This window comes from Protopterus annectens, chromosome 12.part0 (assembly GCF_019279795.1).
Source record: "Protopterus annectens isolate FY-2018-M chromosome 12.part0, PAN1.0, whole genome shotgun sequence".
NCBI classification, from domain to species: Eukaryota; Metazoa; Chordata; order Ceratodontiformes; family Protopteridae; genus Protopterus; species Protopterus annectens.
The window spans coordinates 1,234,503,983-1,234,523,829 of NC_056746.1; the positions used below are offsets into that span (position 1 = coordinate 1,234,503,983).

Consider the following 19,847-nt stretch of genomic DNA (forward strand, 5'->3'; position numbering starts at 1 on the left):
ATGTAGATCTTCAAATAATGAATTGCAACACAAACAAATGGCTACATGCACAGGAATTACATAATCTAAAATGAAGGCTATCCATGCTAAGGCACATGTTACAGCCTGTGCTCCTACTTGCACTAACTGTTGCCTGTTGTTGTCTTATCTTTATTCATCTCTCAGATATAAAAAAAACAGCTTGTATGATTTCAGAAAATATTAACTTTTAACCTTAAAAAAAGTGCATTGGCTTTTATTGCCCACCCCTGTAGTAAACGTGTCTCAATCAAAACACAAGAACAAAATGTATAGCTGCCCTCAGCTTTGGACTTCTAAACTCACAGTGAACATTTTTCTTTTTTTTGCTAAAGGAAAACCTTTAATTACATTTAGTGTTCTCTTATTTACTTGCTTACACAAAAATGCTATTAAGATTAAGCCAAGGGCCTGAATACAAACATTCATCTATGCAGAAATAAGAGAAAACTAATAACTCTACATATCTCACAATTGGTGCACTTTTACACCCCATCCCCCAGTTCAACAACCTAAGATTATAGCATATTAAAAAAGAACTTATGTACTCACCATAACGTTCCGTGTTTGTAGTCCATCTCGCCCTTCATTCTTACAAATTTTTACAAGCTCAAAGCCTTCTAGTTGGTTCATGGGTAGGTAGGTATCCCATGGTGCACCAGTACAATCCCCAGATCTTGTTTGCTAACTAAAGAGAAATAACAAAAAAAAAATGCAGAAAGAACCCAATAATAAAAGATCTCCACTTAATAACAATTTGTCTGTCTCCAGATCCTTCCAGGATGGGGGTAGGAGAGTGGGTTCGTAAGAATGAAGGGCGAGATGGACTACAAACATAGAACGTTATGGTGAGTACATAACTTCTTTATGTTCTGTAGTCCTATCTCACCTTCATTCTTACACATGGGACAGCGTCCCTAGCACCTTATTCTTGGGTGACTCAAGGAAAAATACTCCTGACTACTGTGAAACCAAAGGGTGCTTCACCCCTGGAGGTCAAATCCAATTTGTAATGAGTAATAAATGTGTGTGAAGTTGCTGCTGCATAGATATTATCAAGTGGGACCTTGGCTTGAAAGGCTGCAGAAGTAGACTGAGATCTCATAGAATGAGCCTTAATTTTGAAAGGTAAAGGCTTACAATCAGAAGAGTAAATGCAAGCTAGAGATCCAATTAGAGAGGGTCACTTTGGAAACTGGGAGACCTAATCTGGAGTCGGAGAAGGAAATAAATAATTGGTCTGACTTCCTGAATTCCTTGGTCCGGTGCAAATAAAAACATAATTGCCTATGAATATCCAACTGCTGAAATCTGTATTCAGCTGCACTGGAATGATTAGGGAAGAACATTGGAAGCTCTATGGATTGGTTCAAAGTGTTATGGGAGCAGACCTTGGGGACAAAGGATGGATTAGTACGAAGAGATACTCTGTCTTTGTGAAATGTCAAATACGGGGGTTTGACGGATAGTGTTTGTAACTCAAAAACCCTTCCAGCAGATGTGACTGCCACCAGAAACAAGGTCTTCCAAGACAGAAATTCTAAAGGAGACAAATGGGCTGGCTCAAAAGGTGGAGACGTTCATTTGGATAGAACAAAATTCAAGTCCCATGAAGCAACCGGTTCCTGAAGGGGAGGTCTTAAAGTGGCACCTTTAAGGAAGGTCTTGCACAACCTATGTGACATCAGATTAGACTCTTGTTGACCCAGATGAAAATTAGACATCACTGCCAACTGAACCCTGACTGTGGCAGCCGCAGATCCCTGGTGGAAAAGTTCAGACAAGAATTCCAATACCACTGGAATAGATGCAGTATAAGGGTCAACATTCCTTTCCTCAGCCCAGATAGAGAACCTCCTCCATTTACTGGTGTATAATTTCCTAGTGAAGGGTTTATGAGAAGATGTAAGGATATGGGTCACGGAAGGTGAGAAATCGTGAAGCCTGACTAGGGATGGAACTGGAGCAGCCAAGCTGTCAAACTGAGGGTGTGTAGGCTGGGGTGAAGAGAGCCGACATGTGCGTCAAGAGATCTGGCACTGGGTCCAGAATCCATGGATCGTCTAATAGGTGTGGCCTGAGAAATGAGGATCAGTTTGCTTCCCAGCAGTTTCGCTTTCTGAATCACCTTGGATATGAGTGGAAAGGACAGGAAAGCATAAAGGAGACCCAGAGGCCAATTGTGAACAACTGCGTCTCTCGGTGACTCCCCCGAAGGGGGGGATGAGGGAGAAATAGCTGCTGCATTTGGCATTGACTGGGCTGGCAAAGAGATCGCAGCAAGGCTGTCCCCATCTGCAGAAAATCTGCTCCGCTATTTCCTGCTTCAGAGACCACTCGTGAGGCATCAAAATTGCCCGGTTGAGTTTGTCTGCTATCACGTTGGTTGTCCCCGGGATGTGCATTGCCACTAGAAAGCTCTGGGAAGATATCGCCCATTTCCAAACCCGAATGGCCTCTCGACAGAGTGGGTATGATCTGGTTCCGCCTTGTTTGTTGAGATACCATACTACCGACATGTCTGATTGTACTGCAATCATCCCAAGAGGAAGAAAGTCGTGAAGTGCTTGCAACGCCAGGAGCACCACCCTCATCTCAAACACTGATATGCAGGTGAGCCTCGTGATCTTGTCATCTGCCTTGGACAGTCCTGCCTAGATAATGCCCCCCCCACCCTATCTGTGAGGCATCTGTGGTCACAACGGCAACGAGTTGGCGAGGGAAGAATGGAATGCCCGTAGTTAACTGACTGGGTTGAATCCACCAATTGAGGTCCTTCTTGCAAGAAACTGTTAACAGAATGTGGTGAGTTAAGGGCAGTTATTGGAAGGACCACTGGGATGACAGAAGCCACTGAAGAATTTGCATGTGTAGTCTGGCTAATGGCACTGATGGTATGGTAGAAGCCATGGTCCCTAGAAGCTTCAGAACCAGTCTTGGCCCTGACTTTTCATAGAGGGAGAAGATGGTGAATTTGTAGTACAAGAGTCTGTCCCCTTTCTACTGGAAGGCGAGCCAACATGGCTACTGTATCTATTTCTGTGCCTATAAAAGTCACAAATTAAGAGGGCAATAAGTCAGATTTTTCCCAATTTACAGTAATCCTCAACTGGGCACAAAGTTGAATAGTAGCGTCCCTGGTCTGAAGAAGAAGATGCCTGGTGGGGGCAGTCAGGAGCCAGTTATCAAGATATGGAAACACCTGGAATCCTAGACGTTTCAGGTGAGCTGTCACTACTGCCATACACTTGAACACCCTGGGGGGTTGTGGTGAGACCAAAGGGCAGAGTACGAAACTGGTAGTGACTGGCTACCAGCCAGAAGCACAGAAGACTCCTCGACACCCTGTCCATTTTTATGTGGTAGTAAGCATCTTGGAGGTCTACTGAGCACATCCAAGTGTCTTTCCCTAGTAATGAGAGTATAGACTGCAGTGTCACCATCCGGAACTTGTCCTTCTTCACAGATTCATTTAATTTGCTGAAGTCCAAGATGGGCCTCCAGTCCCCTGTAGGTTTTGGCACTAAAAAGAATCGGGAATAAGTTCCGAAGCCTATTTGGTCTGCGGGGATGGTGTTGATGACTCTTTCTGAAAGCAACTTGTTGACTTCCACAGTTGCTTGATCCCTGTGATTGGGTGGAACATCCAGGATCCTCTTAGGGACACAAGGTGGCAGGGAAAAGGGTATGGAATAACCTCTGGTGATAATTCTTTGACCCATCTGTCTCGAGTGATACTTAGCCAAGCTTCCAGATACAAAGAAATGCATCCCCCGATCGGCTCCAGAGAAGCACAGTCGGGCCCCCACATCAGGAGCGCTGGTAGGGCCAGCCGCAAAATGAATCACGGCCTCCCTGGTTTTGCGGTCTGCCCCTGCCTCTAGGGCATCTACCATTTCCTCCTCTGCCTCTGAAGGAGGAGTCAGCCTGTGCTTCCTGGAAAAACCTCTGGGACTTCTTGAACCACATTTTACCACCTCTCTGACCCTTGGGATATGGTCTAGAGGGGACGGTAAAACATACTCCTATGGCAGAGAGTGTTTTTCCTTCTTGCTCGCACTGAGTGTGTCCTTTACCTTAGGTCCAAACAATGAAGAACCGTAAAAGGGGGCATTGGTAAAGGTAGACTTGAACGGCTCCACAAAATTACTCAAGTGCATCCAGGAGTACCTCCTTAGGGAAACTCCAGAAACTGCTGCTCTGCTCACTCCATTGGGGATGCATAAGAGATCAGCCTCATGGACGAGTTGACAATAGAATCCAAGATGGACAATTGAGCAGACACCTTCTCAGGGACATCCTCAGTGGATGTACCTTGTAGAGTCTCTCCTAACTCCTTAAGGAGATCTCTCCGAAGCCTCGTAAAGTGTGTTAGGTAGTCAAGCGATCTAAGAGTAAATGCCGCTGACGAAAAGATATGCTTCCCATATCCGTCCATCGTTTGAGACTCTTTACTCGGTGGATGGACAGAAGAAGTCGTCTCCGCTAGCTCCTTCTTAGTGGCCCGCTGGCACCACCATGGCATCTACGGAAACACCCTTTGACAAATATTCCTTCTCCTTGGAAGCTGACATAAATTTATTTGGTCTCCTGGGGACTGGCTCCACGGCATCAGGAGTATACCACATGTTCTAACAAGCTCTAACAGTTCATATCTAAGGATGGAGGCTGATGGTTGAGACGCGAAAGCCTTCAGGTACACAGACTCATCAGAAGGGGTAACAGTGGGCCAGCCGCACCTCTGCTTAAGGATCTCCAAGATGTCTACAAAGGAGACACCATCAGAGGATGACTTGGGGGACCCCTTCTGACACTTTGAGGTCAGTGTCGGAGGTAAGAGACTCATACTGGGAGTCTACATGCTTCCTCTTGCATGTTCTCTTCTGTGGGGGCTCCTTGGAAGGATATTCTGGGGAGGTCTCGGAAGAATGGGGGCCACCAGCCAGGGGCTCCTGAGGCTGCGGTTCTCTGCTGTCCAGAAAGGGAGTAGGTGCTGAGACTGAAGAAGGTGCCCGAGGGCGAAGAGTGTCAGTACCCCTGGTTGGAGATGATGATCAAGACAGCACACTCATTATCTCAAAGGCCAACCTCCCTGGCTCCGAGGAGACAGAGGACGCCATCGGCTCCAGAGCCACCAGCTCCGAGATAGATGTAGGGTCCAAGCTCACCCGAGTCGACACACTGAGAGGAAGGCTCGAAACCGAAGAGGTCCAGTTCCAGGTGTCCCTGTCGGGGCCGACTGGTGAGCTTTGGTTCCTAGACACCACGGACAGCACCGAAGGTGTCTGAGCGGAACTTGGCTCCGAAACAACCTCAGGGGGAGATGGAATTGAGGGTTCTACCAGTGGTACCGAGCAGTCCAGCTCTGAAAGTCCAGCACGGCCCGGAGGAGAAATCACAGAAGGGATAACGGACTCAAGTGGCCCCGGAACTGACTGGGTCGGAGCCAACAACATTTTAGGCAAGGCAGATAACTTCAGGAGGCTCGGCACTACTCTCTCCACATCATCTTCTGATAAGCTCCTGGAAGAACTGGAAGATAGTGTGGGAGATCAAGATCTCTATAGTATGGGAGACCTTAATATAGGGGAGACCGGTAAAGGATCTGTAGACTGGCTCCAATGTCTGCTATCAGTGGTCGGCTCCGAACTGCCTGGTGCCGACACTGTAGCCATAGTAGTAGTACCCTCGATCGGCTCTGAACTCAGTGGAGCCGAGGAGGCAGCAGATTTGTCAGTTTTAGAAATTTTGAGAGGTGGCTCCGATGCACCAGCCGGCGCCAGGGAATGCCTTTTAGAAGGTTTAGATTTTTCCTTTTTAGATCCATGCGACTTAGAAGAGGAGGAAGAGCTAGCCAGATCTTCCTCAAAGGAGGGCTTAAGGAGACCTTTTAATATAAGTTTATTCTTTTTCTCCTGCAATACCCTGGCACTAAACGAGTGACAAAATAGACATGTTTCCTGTAAATGGATGGCCCCAAGACAGTATACACAGTTACTGTGGCCCTCAGTTATAGACATCTTCTGTGAACATTTCACACACTTTTTAAAGCCAGAGGGCTTATGATCCTTGACCTCCTTAGACATCTCACAGAAGATTAAGCCAATCAGACACATAGAGAGGAGAAAAGGAGAGTGGGAGGGCTAGGTCCTCTAACTTAACGGGCCTAGCCCTTAAAATACTAGCAGATACAAAAGAACGAGGACTAGGTCCTCTAACTTAAACAGGCCTAGCCCTGGTTAGAAAAAGAGGGGAGAAAACCTAGGTCCTCTAACAAAAACGGACCTAGAAGAGGAAAGGGGTTAGAAAAGACCACTTTAAACACTCGCGTGCACAAACCGGAAAAAAAATCTCTAACAAGTCAGAGATAGAGAACGAAGGTCAGAAACCCCGTTCTAATTGCAAATACAACTATGCAGAGAACTCTGCAAGCAAAAGCTAGTTTCTTTTAAGCTAAGAACACAGCACACAGAGAAAGCTTATCTAAATTATACAAAGTACTACACGCACAGTCTAACTACGCGCAGAAGTGCCTACAAGCACTAATAATCAACAATATCTAAACTACTAGAAATATATATATCTATGGCAAAGCCCAGAGATAAACTAACTGGCACACAGGATACCAATGCGAACGATAAAGCCGATGGCCAACTGTTCTCAGAAAACTTAACACACATGGAAATACCCAGTAAATGCTCAACTATCTAACTACAGAAACGAAACTAGCAAAAGCTATATAAAACTATCTAAATATGAAAAAAGTACAAATTAGCCAAAAAAATCAGCAAAATGCATTAGACTTAGCCAAGAAGAAGCACATTCAAACTCACTGATGTGGCAAATGAGATCTGGGGATTGTACAGGTGCACCATGGGATACCTACCTAGCCACGAGCCAACTAGAAGACTTTGAGCTTGCAAAAAGGCAGAGCTGGAGCAGAGGATCGGCTCCGAACCCATGTGTAAAAATGAAGGTGAGATAGGACTACAGAACATCATGCTTTTGCTTTGCCTTTCTTCTCTTTTTACACTGTAATGCCTACATTTATTAAAACTAAAAAAGAAGGAAAAAAAGATACTTGTTTAGTATTTTTATCACATAAAATAACTGAAAATGTTTTACTACATAATGTGCAACTTATATCAGAAAATGTTTTATACAAATACTATTCAGAACAAAATTTTTTTTACTTGCAGTTACTTTTTTTCCTTCCTTTTAGTATCTTTCCAAACATCAATGACGCAAAGTGGGAATATGGTTTTAAGTTACCCACAAGTTTAACAAAGCCAACAAAAGACCAACATTTCCACTTTATCTAGTAAAGCCACATTTCACAAATGTGACTGATGTTTTACAATCTCAGTTATTAAAAAAAAATAAAAAAATCCAAGCAGTCATGAAATGTAATTTCCGACTTTATTCAGACATGAAACCATTGAGCGCTTTTGTCCAATGGAACTAGGACTTCTTCAGAATCTCAAATTTATTCACTAATTTCAGTGTTGCTGGTCTTCTTCCTGTTCATCTCCATCTCCCAACCACAGATACCATTTCAAATCCAAGATACTTTCAATTTTTTTAAGTCAACTCCTGAGCTTTTCTGTTTTTCAAGCATTTTCCTTTGGAACACTGGAAAAGGTTTTACCATCAAAGTATCTATAAGAGCTTTATTACCAGAAGAAAGAGAATCAGAGTCATCTTCTTTTTGATGGCTCAGGTTTTGTTGGACAAACTTTTGTATTTTCACCTTAGCACGTTCTGCATCAAAAACTACTTTGATCCGCCAGGAAAAAAATATTCTTAAGACAGCTGGATACAGCAACTTGAATCTCATACCTGTCATTTAACATTCCTTGTTTGCTGGGATAAATTTGCTTCTCTTCTGCCTGGTGTACAGTGAATAATCCTTTTGCACATACATTCCACTGTCTCCAATTTTTAATGCTTAACGTTCTTCCACAGTTTTGTCTGAATCAACTCTTTGTGCATCTTTACTAATATAGGTCTTGGCTGGTTTCTCATGGCCAGGTTTGGAACATACACACAATGTACCCTTTCAATTAAGAAATCCTGCAGTGGAATACAAGTCCAGTTATTTATTTCTGCTTTTCCACTACAGAAAGTGAACCCACACTGCAAATCCACATATCTTTTTTTTTGTTTTAGGCTGAGCCCAGCTGTCATATATAGGTCACCTGTCAATCAAGCACTCCCATGCAAACAGCATACTTCATGTCCAGCTGCAGAGGTCAGTTCCAGTATCCTGGTTCCAAATGAGGTTCTCTTATTCTTTAAAGGAACCATCACTAAGGATAAGGTTAACTTTTGGAACATTTTTTATTGCGCCCTCTTCAATGGCCTGTTTGCCAAGGATAGCTCTACCAGGATGACAAAAAAGTCTAGGCAATAAAACTCCAACAGCCACAGGAGTGCACAAACTGTATATCAATATAAGTCATGCACAGTCAAAACTAAAGATCTTTCAGTTCTTCTGGTCTCCTAACCATGTGCTAAGCAGATTTAAAACACACATTGATTTTACAGCTGGAATGCAAAGTAATATTGAAAACTGTTTTATCATGTTTAAAACATTGCTAATCTTTATGATACATCACCTACATAAGCATCCAGGATTTATTCAGAAACCTTCTTAGTTACATCAAACATAAATTAAGGATCAATGGGGTAGTCCGTTACATTCACAAATGACTTCTCCCTTAAAGCTTTCCACAAGGTGGATTTGCCCTGAATCATTTCAGGTGTATACGAAAAACTAAATGGAATTCAGTGTAAACTCCTCCTCTTCAATATATTCATGCCTCCATTCCTCTGTAAATAAAGTTGGGCGGTAACTGTGGTACAAGTATCATATGATTCCCAACTTTATAACAAAGGAGGCTAGGTGTGCACAACAGAAAGTAAAACTTCTACCAACTACTGATCCCGCATTAATAACTGTCACCACTGTCTTAACTCACATAAGCTACAAAAGTCCAGGAATACAACAGCAAAGCTCATTTTGTCTTCTTCAATATAAGAAAATCACTGTACATATTTAAAGTGTGTTGTCTTACTATTTAGAGAAAGTAAAGTTTCACTATCAGTCTGAACACTAATTTCCAGTGTACTGCACTGTGATCACTGCCAAGACCTGGCACTTCTGCAACTGTGCAAAGGATACTAAAATCATCAGTAGCTTCCATGTTTAGTATCTTAGTTCCACAGCACTCTTTAGCACTGCTTAGCTTTTTACATGTTACCCGCCAGCAGTATTATGTCGCCTCATAGTAAGACGTTGTCCTGTTCGATTCTCAGCTAAAGCGTCTTCTGTGTGGAGACATGCGTGAATGGGCATACCTTCGTTGAAGGTTGTGCGTCAGAGCTGGCAACTCAGTACGTAAAAATCTACTGCCAATCATTAGCGGACCGGAGTACTGCTGTGGCGACCCCTAACCGGGAAAAGCTGAAAGATACAACAACAACAACCCGCCAGCAGTATTATGATGGCTGGGACCAACAGTCGGCTTTCACAACCTAGTTAAGCTATGAATGGACATAACGGGAAAGGCAACACCCACAGCTTTATTGTAATTTTCTTCATCAGGCTCTACATACAACTATATTTTAAAATAAATGCCATCACTCTCTGGAAAGACAGTGACATTTTAAATAAACTACTCACAACGTATTTATTGACATTTGATTACCAGAAAAACTAGGTAGAAGCCCATTTTAAGAACAGGTCTGGGAAGAAAAGATCCAAATTATTACAAAACATTTTAAAAACAATCATTTTACAATCTTCAAAAATAAAACTAAAAAACTACAGTTTAAATAATTGTAACAAATTAGTGATGATATAAAAATATTGGTTAAGAATCAATACAAGTTTAATGACGATTTAATATTTATAGAAATTTTAGAAAGTTTGTAGAGAAGAGCAAGTTACTGTCATACAAACAGAAACCACATGAAGTGAGGGAAAAACCGGCTTATGATATATTTACAGAGAAAGCCCAGGAAGAGAATTTGATAGAAGCAAGGAAGTAAGTGAAGAAGGGTGAGTAAGGAGGTATAAGGAATGAAAAGGTACCTGTTCACATTTAGGGATGTAGTTTATCCTGGTTCTGAGAAAGAACACAGACATATTTTAGCTAGGAAATCTTTCAGAGTGGTTTTGAAAGATGGGAGTGAGGTAAGGAGTTCCAGGCCTTAGCAACCTTGTACAAGTACAAATAATGCCCAGTAGATATGATAGGTTTGTGGACAGACAGGAATTTTTGGTCACTGTATTACAGTGACCGAATGGAAACATAGCTGTGTAAAATGCTTTTTAGTGCTGGACAGGCAGATGGTTAGATGTTAAGATGTGATGGAAGTCTGAACAACTTTATCCCTCAGTGCCTAGCTGAAGTCACAAATGAAAAGGAATTTCCTTAAAAGATATTAGCACAAAAGTCATTCTTCTGCTCTTAGAAGAAGCAATTAGTAAAGTTTAAAAAAAAGTAGTTACAGACTCTCAAGTAGTCAAAAAGAGAGAGGTCAGACCAGATAGTTACATAACAGAAGATGCAAAGGCACAGCCAGTGAAATGTATATAAAAAAAAACAAATCTTGAGTATCTAGTCCTCTACAAAATCCCTTTTTTTTCCCAAAGGGGTCTCTTCTTGTAGATGAAACACAAAATATTGCTAACCTCTTGTACATTAATTACTGTAGAAAATCACTGATCACCACAGACTTGGTGTGATAACCTAATAGGCATGCCAGCCAGCCAGCCAGCCAAACACACATACACACACATACTGTTAGTATTCAGAGATGCTAAAACATTATGGTAAGGTACAGCCAAGAACACAGTTTTGGTAAAAAAATGGAGAAAAATGCAGATGAATGCAGTTGCTATATGCATCATGGGCAGCACGGATGATGAGGCAGACTGTCCAGAGCAAAAAAAGAGAAGTAGATCCTTGTCTTCATTACCGTTCAACGTTTAAAAAAAGACCAACTATGAAAAAAGTCTGGATTAAATAAAATATAGAAACTACTCAGATATCTTGCCAAATCTTCAATACCTAGATATGAACTCAGCTTAATCTCAAGCAATGATAGCGATAATATAGTATTCTTTAATTACACCAGAAAATTCATTCACTTGTTCACTTCATTCAGTTCAGGACTGCACAGCAGCAGCCTACCCTGACACTCAGTGGAAGGAAAATTAAAGTTAACCCGGACAGGTGGTAGTCCACTGCAGTACATTAAAAAAACTGAAAAGAAAAAAAATGTAAATGTAACATTACTGAAAAGAAAAAAAAATAACTGTTCAACCAGCTACACGGCAAAGAAAAACTACGTGCAGAAAAAAGTTAGTGTAAATTTCACAATAAGCAAAGACATATGTTACAGTGGTCTAAACATATGTGGGAGACATATATGACTTTTTGCCTTCTCATGTAACTACAGTCTACCACAAATAAAAGTGAATACTAATGTTCCATAGGATCAGACAGCATACCTTGTAGTTTCTTACGCTGAATCAATGTAAACCTAACAAAATAATTTTCAATGGAGTTAAAATCTTAGCATGTTGACAGGTGCCTTAGCTACGGTTAAGTGGTAGCAATCAAAAAGGGAAAGACGTCATATCAGACACAAACAATTCTAGACCCATCAGTTCAACCATTATTTTACGTAAAATCATGCAGGAAGTCGCAACAGAATTTATACAAACAACCCAGGTGACTTAATTCTCTTACATATGGAGCAGTACAAATGTCTGTTAAAGTGAAATCCTGCCTTCTGTATCTTGTGGCATTTCTAAGGAGGTAAGAGCAGTATTTGACAAAAAGCATTCACAATCCATGCTTTACAGACCTCATTGAGGTACTAAATACTATTTATCATAAGAAGATAATATCAATCCATACAATTAAATGTGTAAAACACCGGTTAAGCAAAATAATTTAATACGTCAAGCACGGATTACATGTCCAATCCCGATGTGGTTTACCAGTAAGAGCTCTATAACACTGCAACTTTTTTGTACTTCTCAGATATAAAAATTGGAACTGAGGTCTGGATAATCTGCCATTTACAGCAAAATGAGTAACAATTACTTTGGCAATGTCCAAGTACTTACTCTAGAACAGTCCACAACACAAACAAAAAAAACTTGTACAGTGATAATGACCTCTCTTTCAAAGTCAGCAAACTGCAACATCATGAAACCTGACAAAAAAGGATGCACTGACAGGACAAAATGAAAGGCAATATGAGAAAAAAATACACCATCATAAAGGATCTAGGGACAGTTAAACTTGACCAACATTATCTACTATGTAGACCACTTAATTGTAAAGGTCTTGTCTTATCACTCCAGGGAGATCACTGAACTACTTTGTATCTCACTGCTCCAAACCAGTAGAGCACTGAACTCTGTAGTCTTCAATAAAGCAACCTGAAATAACTGCAAGGCATACAGAATTCATTACTAGGAAAACTCAAGTTTGGATAGCTTGCAACTATTTAGAATGGCTTCAGAAATAGTTACCACGATCCACTTCTTACAGGTTACTTTACAAGTAATATTTTCCTGGTCTACAAGACAACGTATCATCTAGTTCTACTTAGAAATCAATATATGGAATGCACCATTCAGGAAATTACATTAGACTGGAGACCCCAACACTAAAAATGAGCATCAATAATGGAAAAATGTGTATACATTATGTAACACCTGGAATAAACTTTCTCTTTCAGCTGAAACAAGTCAACTGCCAACTTCATTCAAAAATAATATTTATTATTAATATTAGAAGTAGCAAACATCAACATGGATTTATGGCAATCAATCTTCTGGAAGGCTAGAGAATAAAAATGTGAAGACAAAATGAACAGTAAACAGAGGAAAAAATGTGACATTTGCATTATGGAATAAGCTTCAAAGATTATGGAACAAGTTGTTATTACAACCAAAAATATAAATAAATAAATAAACTGTTAGCTTCATTCAAAAATATTTCTGATATCTATATGGGAAGCAGAAAACATCAGTGTGGGGGTTACATCAGTCATGCTTCTTGATGGCCAGTAGGTTTAAACCTGAGCCTATAAACCTGTTCTGGGAAGATGGACGATTAAAGACACAGTGATGGCCAATCCATTACAGCAAATCAAGAAGTAAGCTGTTGGGCTCTTTGTTCAATTTCAAAAGACTGTCCACTATGGTTTTCTGCTACTAGTTTCTATGTTGTCAGGTTAAAAAGCTAGCATTACAGGCAAAACCTTATTCTGTTGGTTTACATAGAGGTCTAATAAAATAGTCATAGCTTCCCTTCCATTTAAGTCACTCTTACATGCATACTTGTTCTTTACTAAGCATGTTGTGAAATACTACAAATCATAATACACTACTAGACCTAAACAAAAAAACTCATTGGTTAATGAAGACTGACAAAGAAAAAAATAAACTAAAATGCTTCTGAATAACAGATAACTGTAGATGAATCCTGAATAAAGATGCAATCATACACAGATCAAAATAAAGAAAGAAGGTAGGATACAAGGGCCTTCACATATTTATACAGAAAAATATTGGCATGTGAAATCGGACAATAACACTTCCAAACATGAACGTGTATGCAAGCAATTTATTATTGACTCTTCATAATTTGAATCTCTTTTGGTGTGTACTATTTAACCATTTCTCACAGCAAAAGTGCTTCATACCTTCTGACAGTGTGGACAAGGAAAGTTATGTGTTGCTGTCTGTAAGTGGTGTTCAAGGGCCTCTGGAGTAGAGTATTTGCTTACGCATTTCAAGCACCTTAAGCAAGAAAAAAAATGTCAGTATGTCCTGCAAAGAAAAAAGTGCTCAATCCATCAGTCACCAGTTAATGTCTGAGTAACAGCTTTAAAAGGTGGTTCAGTTGTGCGAGGTACTCACCAACATATGTGATGACCAAATCCATTTTAATCTTCAGTGTAACACTATCAGTTCAGTTAATCTCCTTTAAAAGGAATAGTCCTTTTGACAAGTTTTGTAGTGTACATTAGCTCCTGCCTTCTGACTGGAAGGCTGAACTCCACTCACTGCCACACAACCAGCACTGTATACAATAATTTCTCACAAACAAAACCCTAAAAAAGACAAAGTTCTCTACATGACCAATATGACATATTGTCTCCTAGTCCCTGGTCCATCAAAAAGCAATGTTTCTCAGGCTAATCTCTGTCACTAAGTAGCAAAAGTGGCAAAAACAGAAGCTGCCTTTTGCAGAAAGCATCTACTACGCATGGCAACCATGGCAGACCAGTGCAATTATGTGTACTCTGTCAATCATGTCATACTTTAAAATATGTCAGCAGCTTGCATCAATGAAAGAAAGTGACTACTCAAGAGGAAAGAACCGAAATAGGTCCTTGAAGAGTTTTGTTAAACCAGGCAGCAAAAAAAATTGAAGCCTCAACCTAACTAGAAATGGTGTGCTTACCCCCAAGACATGCCCAATTTATGATGAGCAAGGGAAAACAATCAATCTGTCCTTCTCAACTCATTAGTTCTAAAATGTAAGTGAAAAGCTGGCTTCTGGGACATACAAGTTGGAAGACTCAGGTGACTACTGAGCTTACTTTCTGAGCTCATTATTTTTAGAAATAAAAAACAAAAGGCGCAATCTGGAACTGTTCAGGTGCAAGATTTATATTAGTCTAGCAACACCTTAATCATACACTAAGGATTAGTAGAAAGGTTTCTATGTCAGTAAATGTAGCAACATGAAACTTGGCAAAAAGGACACAGATTATGATTACAATGTAAACTGTCAAACAGAACAGTTTACTATTATTACAGACTGGTGGAAATGGGAGACAACAATTCAATGTTTACCAAAAATCAGAAAAACATATCTGGCATCCCATCAAATTCTAAAGTGTGTGTCTAGACACTATAAGAAATATTTTGAAATCTGTATGTTAAAGAAGGGTTTCTCCACCAGGGAACTGCAGACAGACTATAACAAACAAACAGTAAATTGTTCAAACAAATGGTAAATTATTCATCCACACCCAATGTGATGGTCACCTATCTGAGTAAGAGAGCATCAACAAACCTCTATATGGCTATTTTTGTCGAGCCAAGGTTATAGAACAAGAAACCTGTTAATGGCTCATCCTCACCCAACATGATGGCTACCAAATCAAGCAACACAGCATCAGCAAACTTTCCATTGGCCATTTCTGTCCACCCAAGGTGACAGATGAACAAGTGGTAAATGGTTCATCCTCACTCCATGTGCTGGTGATCTGTCTGAACAAAAGAATGGCAGTAATCCTCTCTGTGACCATTTCTATCTACCAAGATTATAGGTATGGCTTTTATTTGCATGTTCTGTTAATGCTCAAGCCATAAAGGTGCTAATCTGCTACTGCATGCTGTAAGCATTTACATCTTGTATGACAAGAGTACTGAGTTATCCTGCTACTGTCTCCCTGAGTTGACTCAGGAGTTTTGCCAAAAAAATGAAAAATGTAATTAAAATTTGGGGTTGCACTACAGTTAATTTCAGACTGCTATTGATAAGTAACTGATGTTGTATAGAGGGTACGTTGCTGCCAATGCTCTTTAATGATTAAATATTGCTGCAAGTCCCTGTTTGCTTATCACTGTAGCATTCTCAATCTGTTTATATGCAGCCTTTCCTTCACTCCCTGGATAGCTTAGTTATAAAAAGCACAGCTATACTTTGCTTCCAATTATGAAGACCTGTACAAAGCAGAATTTTATGTTTACTAAATCAGTTGGTATTACCTTCAACACTACCATTTTAGAGTCCGACATCTGTGGTTACTTTTACATTGTCAAATGGCCCTGTTTTCATCCATTCCCTGTATATACAAACCAAGTGTCTCCTGCTTCAGCAGGAGTTACAGCCCACTTTGTTCATCTCCTACTCCCATCCAAGCTACCCTTCCAATACATTTATAGTACAATAACCACTCCCACCATTTCCCCTAAACACGCACAGACTCTGGAAATCCAAACTGTTATACCACCTTATTAAGATAATCCAAACTATGTACAAAACATTAAAACATCTGCTGAAACTTCTATACACAAACCCACCTTTTAAAATCAAATAACCTTGTTTCAGATCACCTTGTATCGCTGCAGTAAACTTAAATCAACATCCTCTATCAGCTTATTACTTTCCTGAAAAAGTCCTGCAACAAATAACTACTTACTGCTACCTCCCAACCAACAATTTAATACAGAAATCTCAAGGCTTCATATGCAGCAGACCATCGTTTATGTGCCATACAGTCTACTGGTATGAAAACCAATATAAATTACCAGAACTCCCCGTCACTACTACTACTGATAATTATATCAATACTCATGTAAAACGTCATAAAGAATTAATTTCAGAACCTACTCAGCATGCACACCAAACTCGCTTCATTAACTACATCAAACATATTCACCTCCAAGCCCAATAACGTCCAGCTCCACTCCGTATATCCACTACTCAATCCCTTCCTAACCCTGTCATGTATTCAAGCATTCTATTCATACTGTTACTCTTTGCTATTAACACTACCCTCTATACAACCACCCCTACGGAAACACATAAATCTTATTTCTTGATTCTTTAAATAATTCTACTCTCCTTTTACGATACCTCTCTGACACAATACTTCAGTTCCATAACCTTCTAGATTATTTGAAAATGTATTCTATAATTTTCTCTTTCCTCTCTCTCACTCTGCAGCTAGCTCAGAAGTAAACTTACAACTTCACATTTTTGTCAATACCTGGATAACGTTTGCTGTGGCTGTTTGCTGTCTGCTAAGGAGAACATGACATGCAATCTTGAAAAGAAACGTACGACAAACCATGTACCTGTATTACATTCACCTGCATCTTCTGTGCAAATCTCATCATTTGTCATCAGGGAGCATTACTTACTGGCTTTTTCAGTCACAGTCACTTCCTCCAGCACATAAAGTTACAAAATCTTCCCCTCTTTCTCATTACAATATTTTTTTTCAAATCTGCAATAAGATGAACCTCTCTGATAAATATCTTCCTAATTCACAATGATTTGAAAACTAATCCAGGGCCACGACGACCAACCATTGTTAACCAAATTTCTGACCCTACAGACAAAAACAAGCAACTAAAAAGTAGCACTACACAGTGCAGCAACTTAGGAACAACACTAAGCAAGCAATCACAGGGACTGTAAAATGCCTTTAAGTAGACAAACTTAAATGTTCTTGCCACTCCTGTCAAACTCTTAATTACCTCCCAAATCAAGCAGGACCTTAAATGATAAATCTGGTGTAAATCTGTGACTGCTAATCCAATCATCAAGGCTAGCCTTAAAGGTAGACAAAGTAGTTAAACAGGTTTGACTTGTAGTAGCAATACACAGTATTTTGAACCTATCCCTCCAACTAGTCTTGTATGTTTTGGTGTAAGAAATAGGTTGTTAAATATGATTAAGTCTTTCACAGCTCAAAAAGCTAGACACACTTGATAGGCCATGGTGTATAAAATGGCTCCTCTCAGGATTTAACCTAGGACCTTATGCATGTGAAGCAGATGTGATAAATACCATACTACAGAAACCTACTCAATAAATGAGAAAGTACAGTTGTTAATGAACTTACCATAACATAATGTTTGACTAGATCACTGTTGCAGAAGTGCTGACAGATGGGATATACCTTGCTAACCATACCACATGCCTGGCCACATACCAAAGCTGAGGTGCTCCCTCTTCATGCAATGTACATCAGATGTTAGACCTAGTCATGAGGAATATGTGCTGGTAGTTAAGGGATACAGAAGTGTAAAAATCCTCAAGGAATTCTTGCCCCAGATAGACACCGATGCTAGATATAGAGAAGAAAGACACAGGTAAAATAAAATATATAGAGGGAAGGATAGGCAAAATAGGGTTTCCACCTCACCCTAAAAGGAAAAGGAACAGAAAAGGGGGGTGGATGGAGGGAGAGAGCAAGCGAGCATATACTGCAGTGATCTATTTAAATATCTACTGTTATGGTAAGTTCTTACACAACTGTATCATACTCATTAGATCACGGTTGCAGAAATGCTGACAGAATGATTTCCAAAGCGTTTAGGCAAACTGGGAGGGACTAGGAGAAGCCAAACTGCAGTCCATTAAACCTTGATGTATGGTAACGGGAAAACCTTTTCTTGCCCTAGAAAAGGCATCAGTTTTGTAATGCTTGGTATAGGTGTGAATGGAAGAACAAGAAACTGCTTACAAGACAGAGTTGAAGACGAGCCTTTAAATGAAAGTCCATGAAGAAGCTACAGCCCTTGTAGAATGAACTGCAAAATGTCCTTGAATGGATTTTTCCATGGAAAGATTAACAAAAGAAAATTTCAAGTGAGATCCATCAAGAAATAATCTGTTTGGAAACTGGAAGACCTTGCTTTTCAGCACTGTAGGAAATAAACATCTGATCAGATTTTATAATCTCTTGGGTCTTGCCTAAATCAAATCTTAATGATCTGTGTACATCTAGCATAGGAAGAATACTTTCTCCTTTTTTTTGAGGATTAGGAAAAAATGCAGGAGAGAGATTGGACTAGCTTAGAGACATTTTAGTAACCACCTTATGCATAAAGTAGGGATTAGTCTTAAGGGATACCATGTCCTTATGGAAAACTAGAAAAAGTGGAACAGACGTGAGTACTTTTTGCAGATTAGGGCTATGAGAAGAACTGTTTTCTACGTATAATATTTTAAGGCAGCAGAAGAAGCAGATTCAAAAGGTGGTAAAATCAATTTCTCAATAACATAATGCAGGTCTCAGGGAGGCAGAACAGATTTAATGGAGTGCCTGATATGGAGGGTATCTTTGTACAACTGCTTGACATCAAAATGTAAAGAAAGATGTTCTACAGATAAACCAGCTGAAATTGCTGACAAATGTACTTTGACAGAGGTATATGTTAAGCAAGAATTGAGCAGCTCACCCAGATATTTGAGGATAAATGGTATCCCTGCTTGAAAGGGGTCAAATCCTCTTTTCTTGTACCAAACATAAACTCTTTTCTAATATATATATATATATATATATATATATATATATATATATATATATATATATTAGTTTTCTAGTTGCAGGTTTTCAGACCTTGAAGGGCATTCTCTAAATAAATGTGCTTAAAGGGAATTAAAAACCTATCACCCATACTGTGACATTAAGAGTTTTTTGGGTTTGGGTGAATTAGAGAACTCTTCTGTTATGTGAACAAGTTCATATGGTTGGATAAGGTATGGACATTTCCATAGGCTTGGTGGAAGAGAAGGGAGAATCAGTGTTGTTTCGGTCAAAAAGGAGTCATGAGTAGAAATTTGGGACGGTCCTACTGAATTGTCAGGAGTTGTTACTGGATGAGAGGAAAGGGTGAGGGGAGAGCATACAGAAATTTCACTTTCCATGGGAAGAAGGCATCCATTCTCCAAGCTTCTTTGCAAAACGTCCTGGAGCAAAAAACATTCAGAGATGATGATTCTGAGTAGAGGTAAAAAACTATCGCTAGTACACCCCACTAACAGACTATCTGTAGTAAGACCTCTCTCTTCATCAACCATTCTTGAAGGTCTGCCATGCCTCTGCTCAGGTAGGCTGCAAAGGCATCTTGTTTTGATGGAGTAAAGACTGGATAAAAAAGAAGTTATGTACTCACCATAATGTTTCATCTGTGTTGTCCATTTTCATTCTTCCTCATCTTATGGATTCAGATTCATTCCCTTGGATCTGACTAGGCCATTGCTAAA

At 39.9% G+C, this 19,847-nt stretch overlaps 1 protein-coding gene across 1 annotated transcript in view; it reads right to left on the bottom strand.

The window, feature by feature from the left end:
* The window catches only part of ZNF341 (zinc finger protein 341), a 1,063,660-nt gene that overhangs the window by 350,226 nt on the left and 693,587 nt on the right, over positions 1-19,847 (bottom strand). The window contains exon 11 of the mRNA XM_044089011.1: positions 13,753-13,849. Coding sequence (XP_043944946.1) covers positions 13,753-13,849 — 97 coding nt within the window. The remainder of the gene's footprint in view (positions 1-13,752; positions 13,850-19,847) is intronic.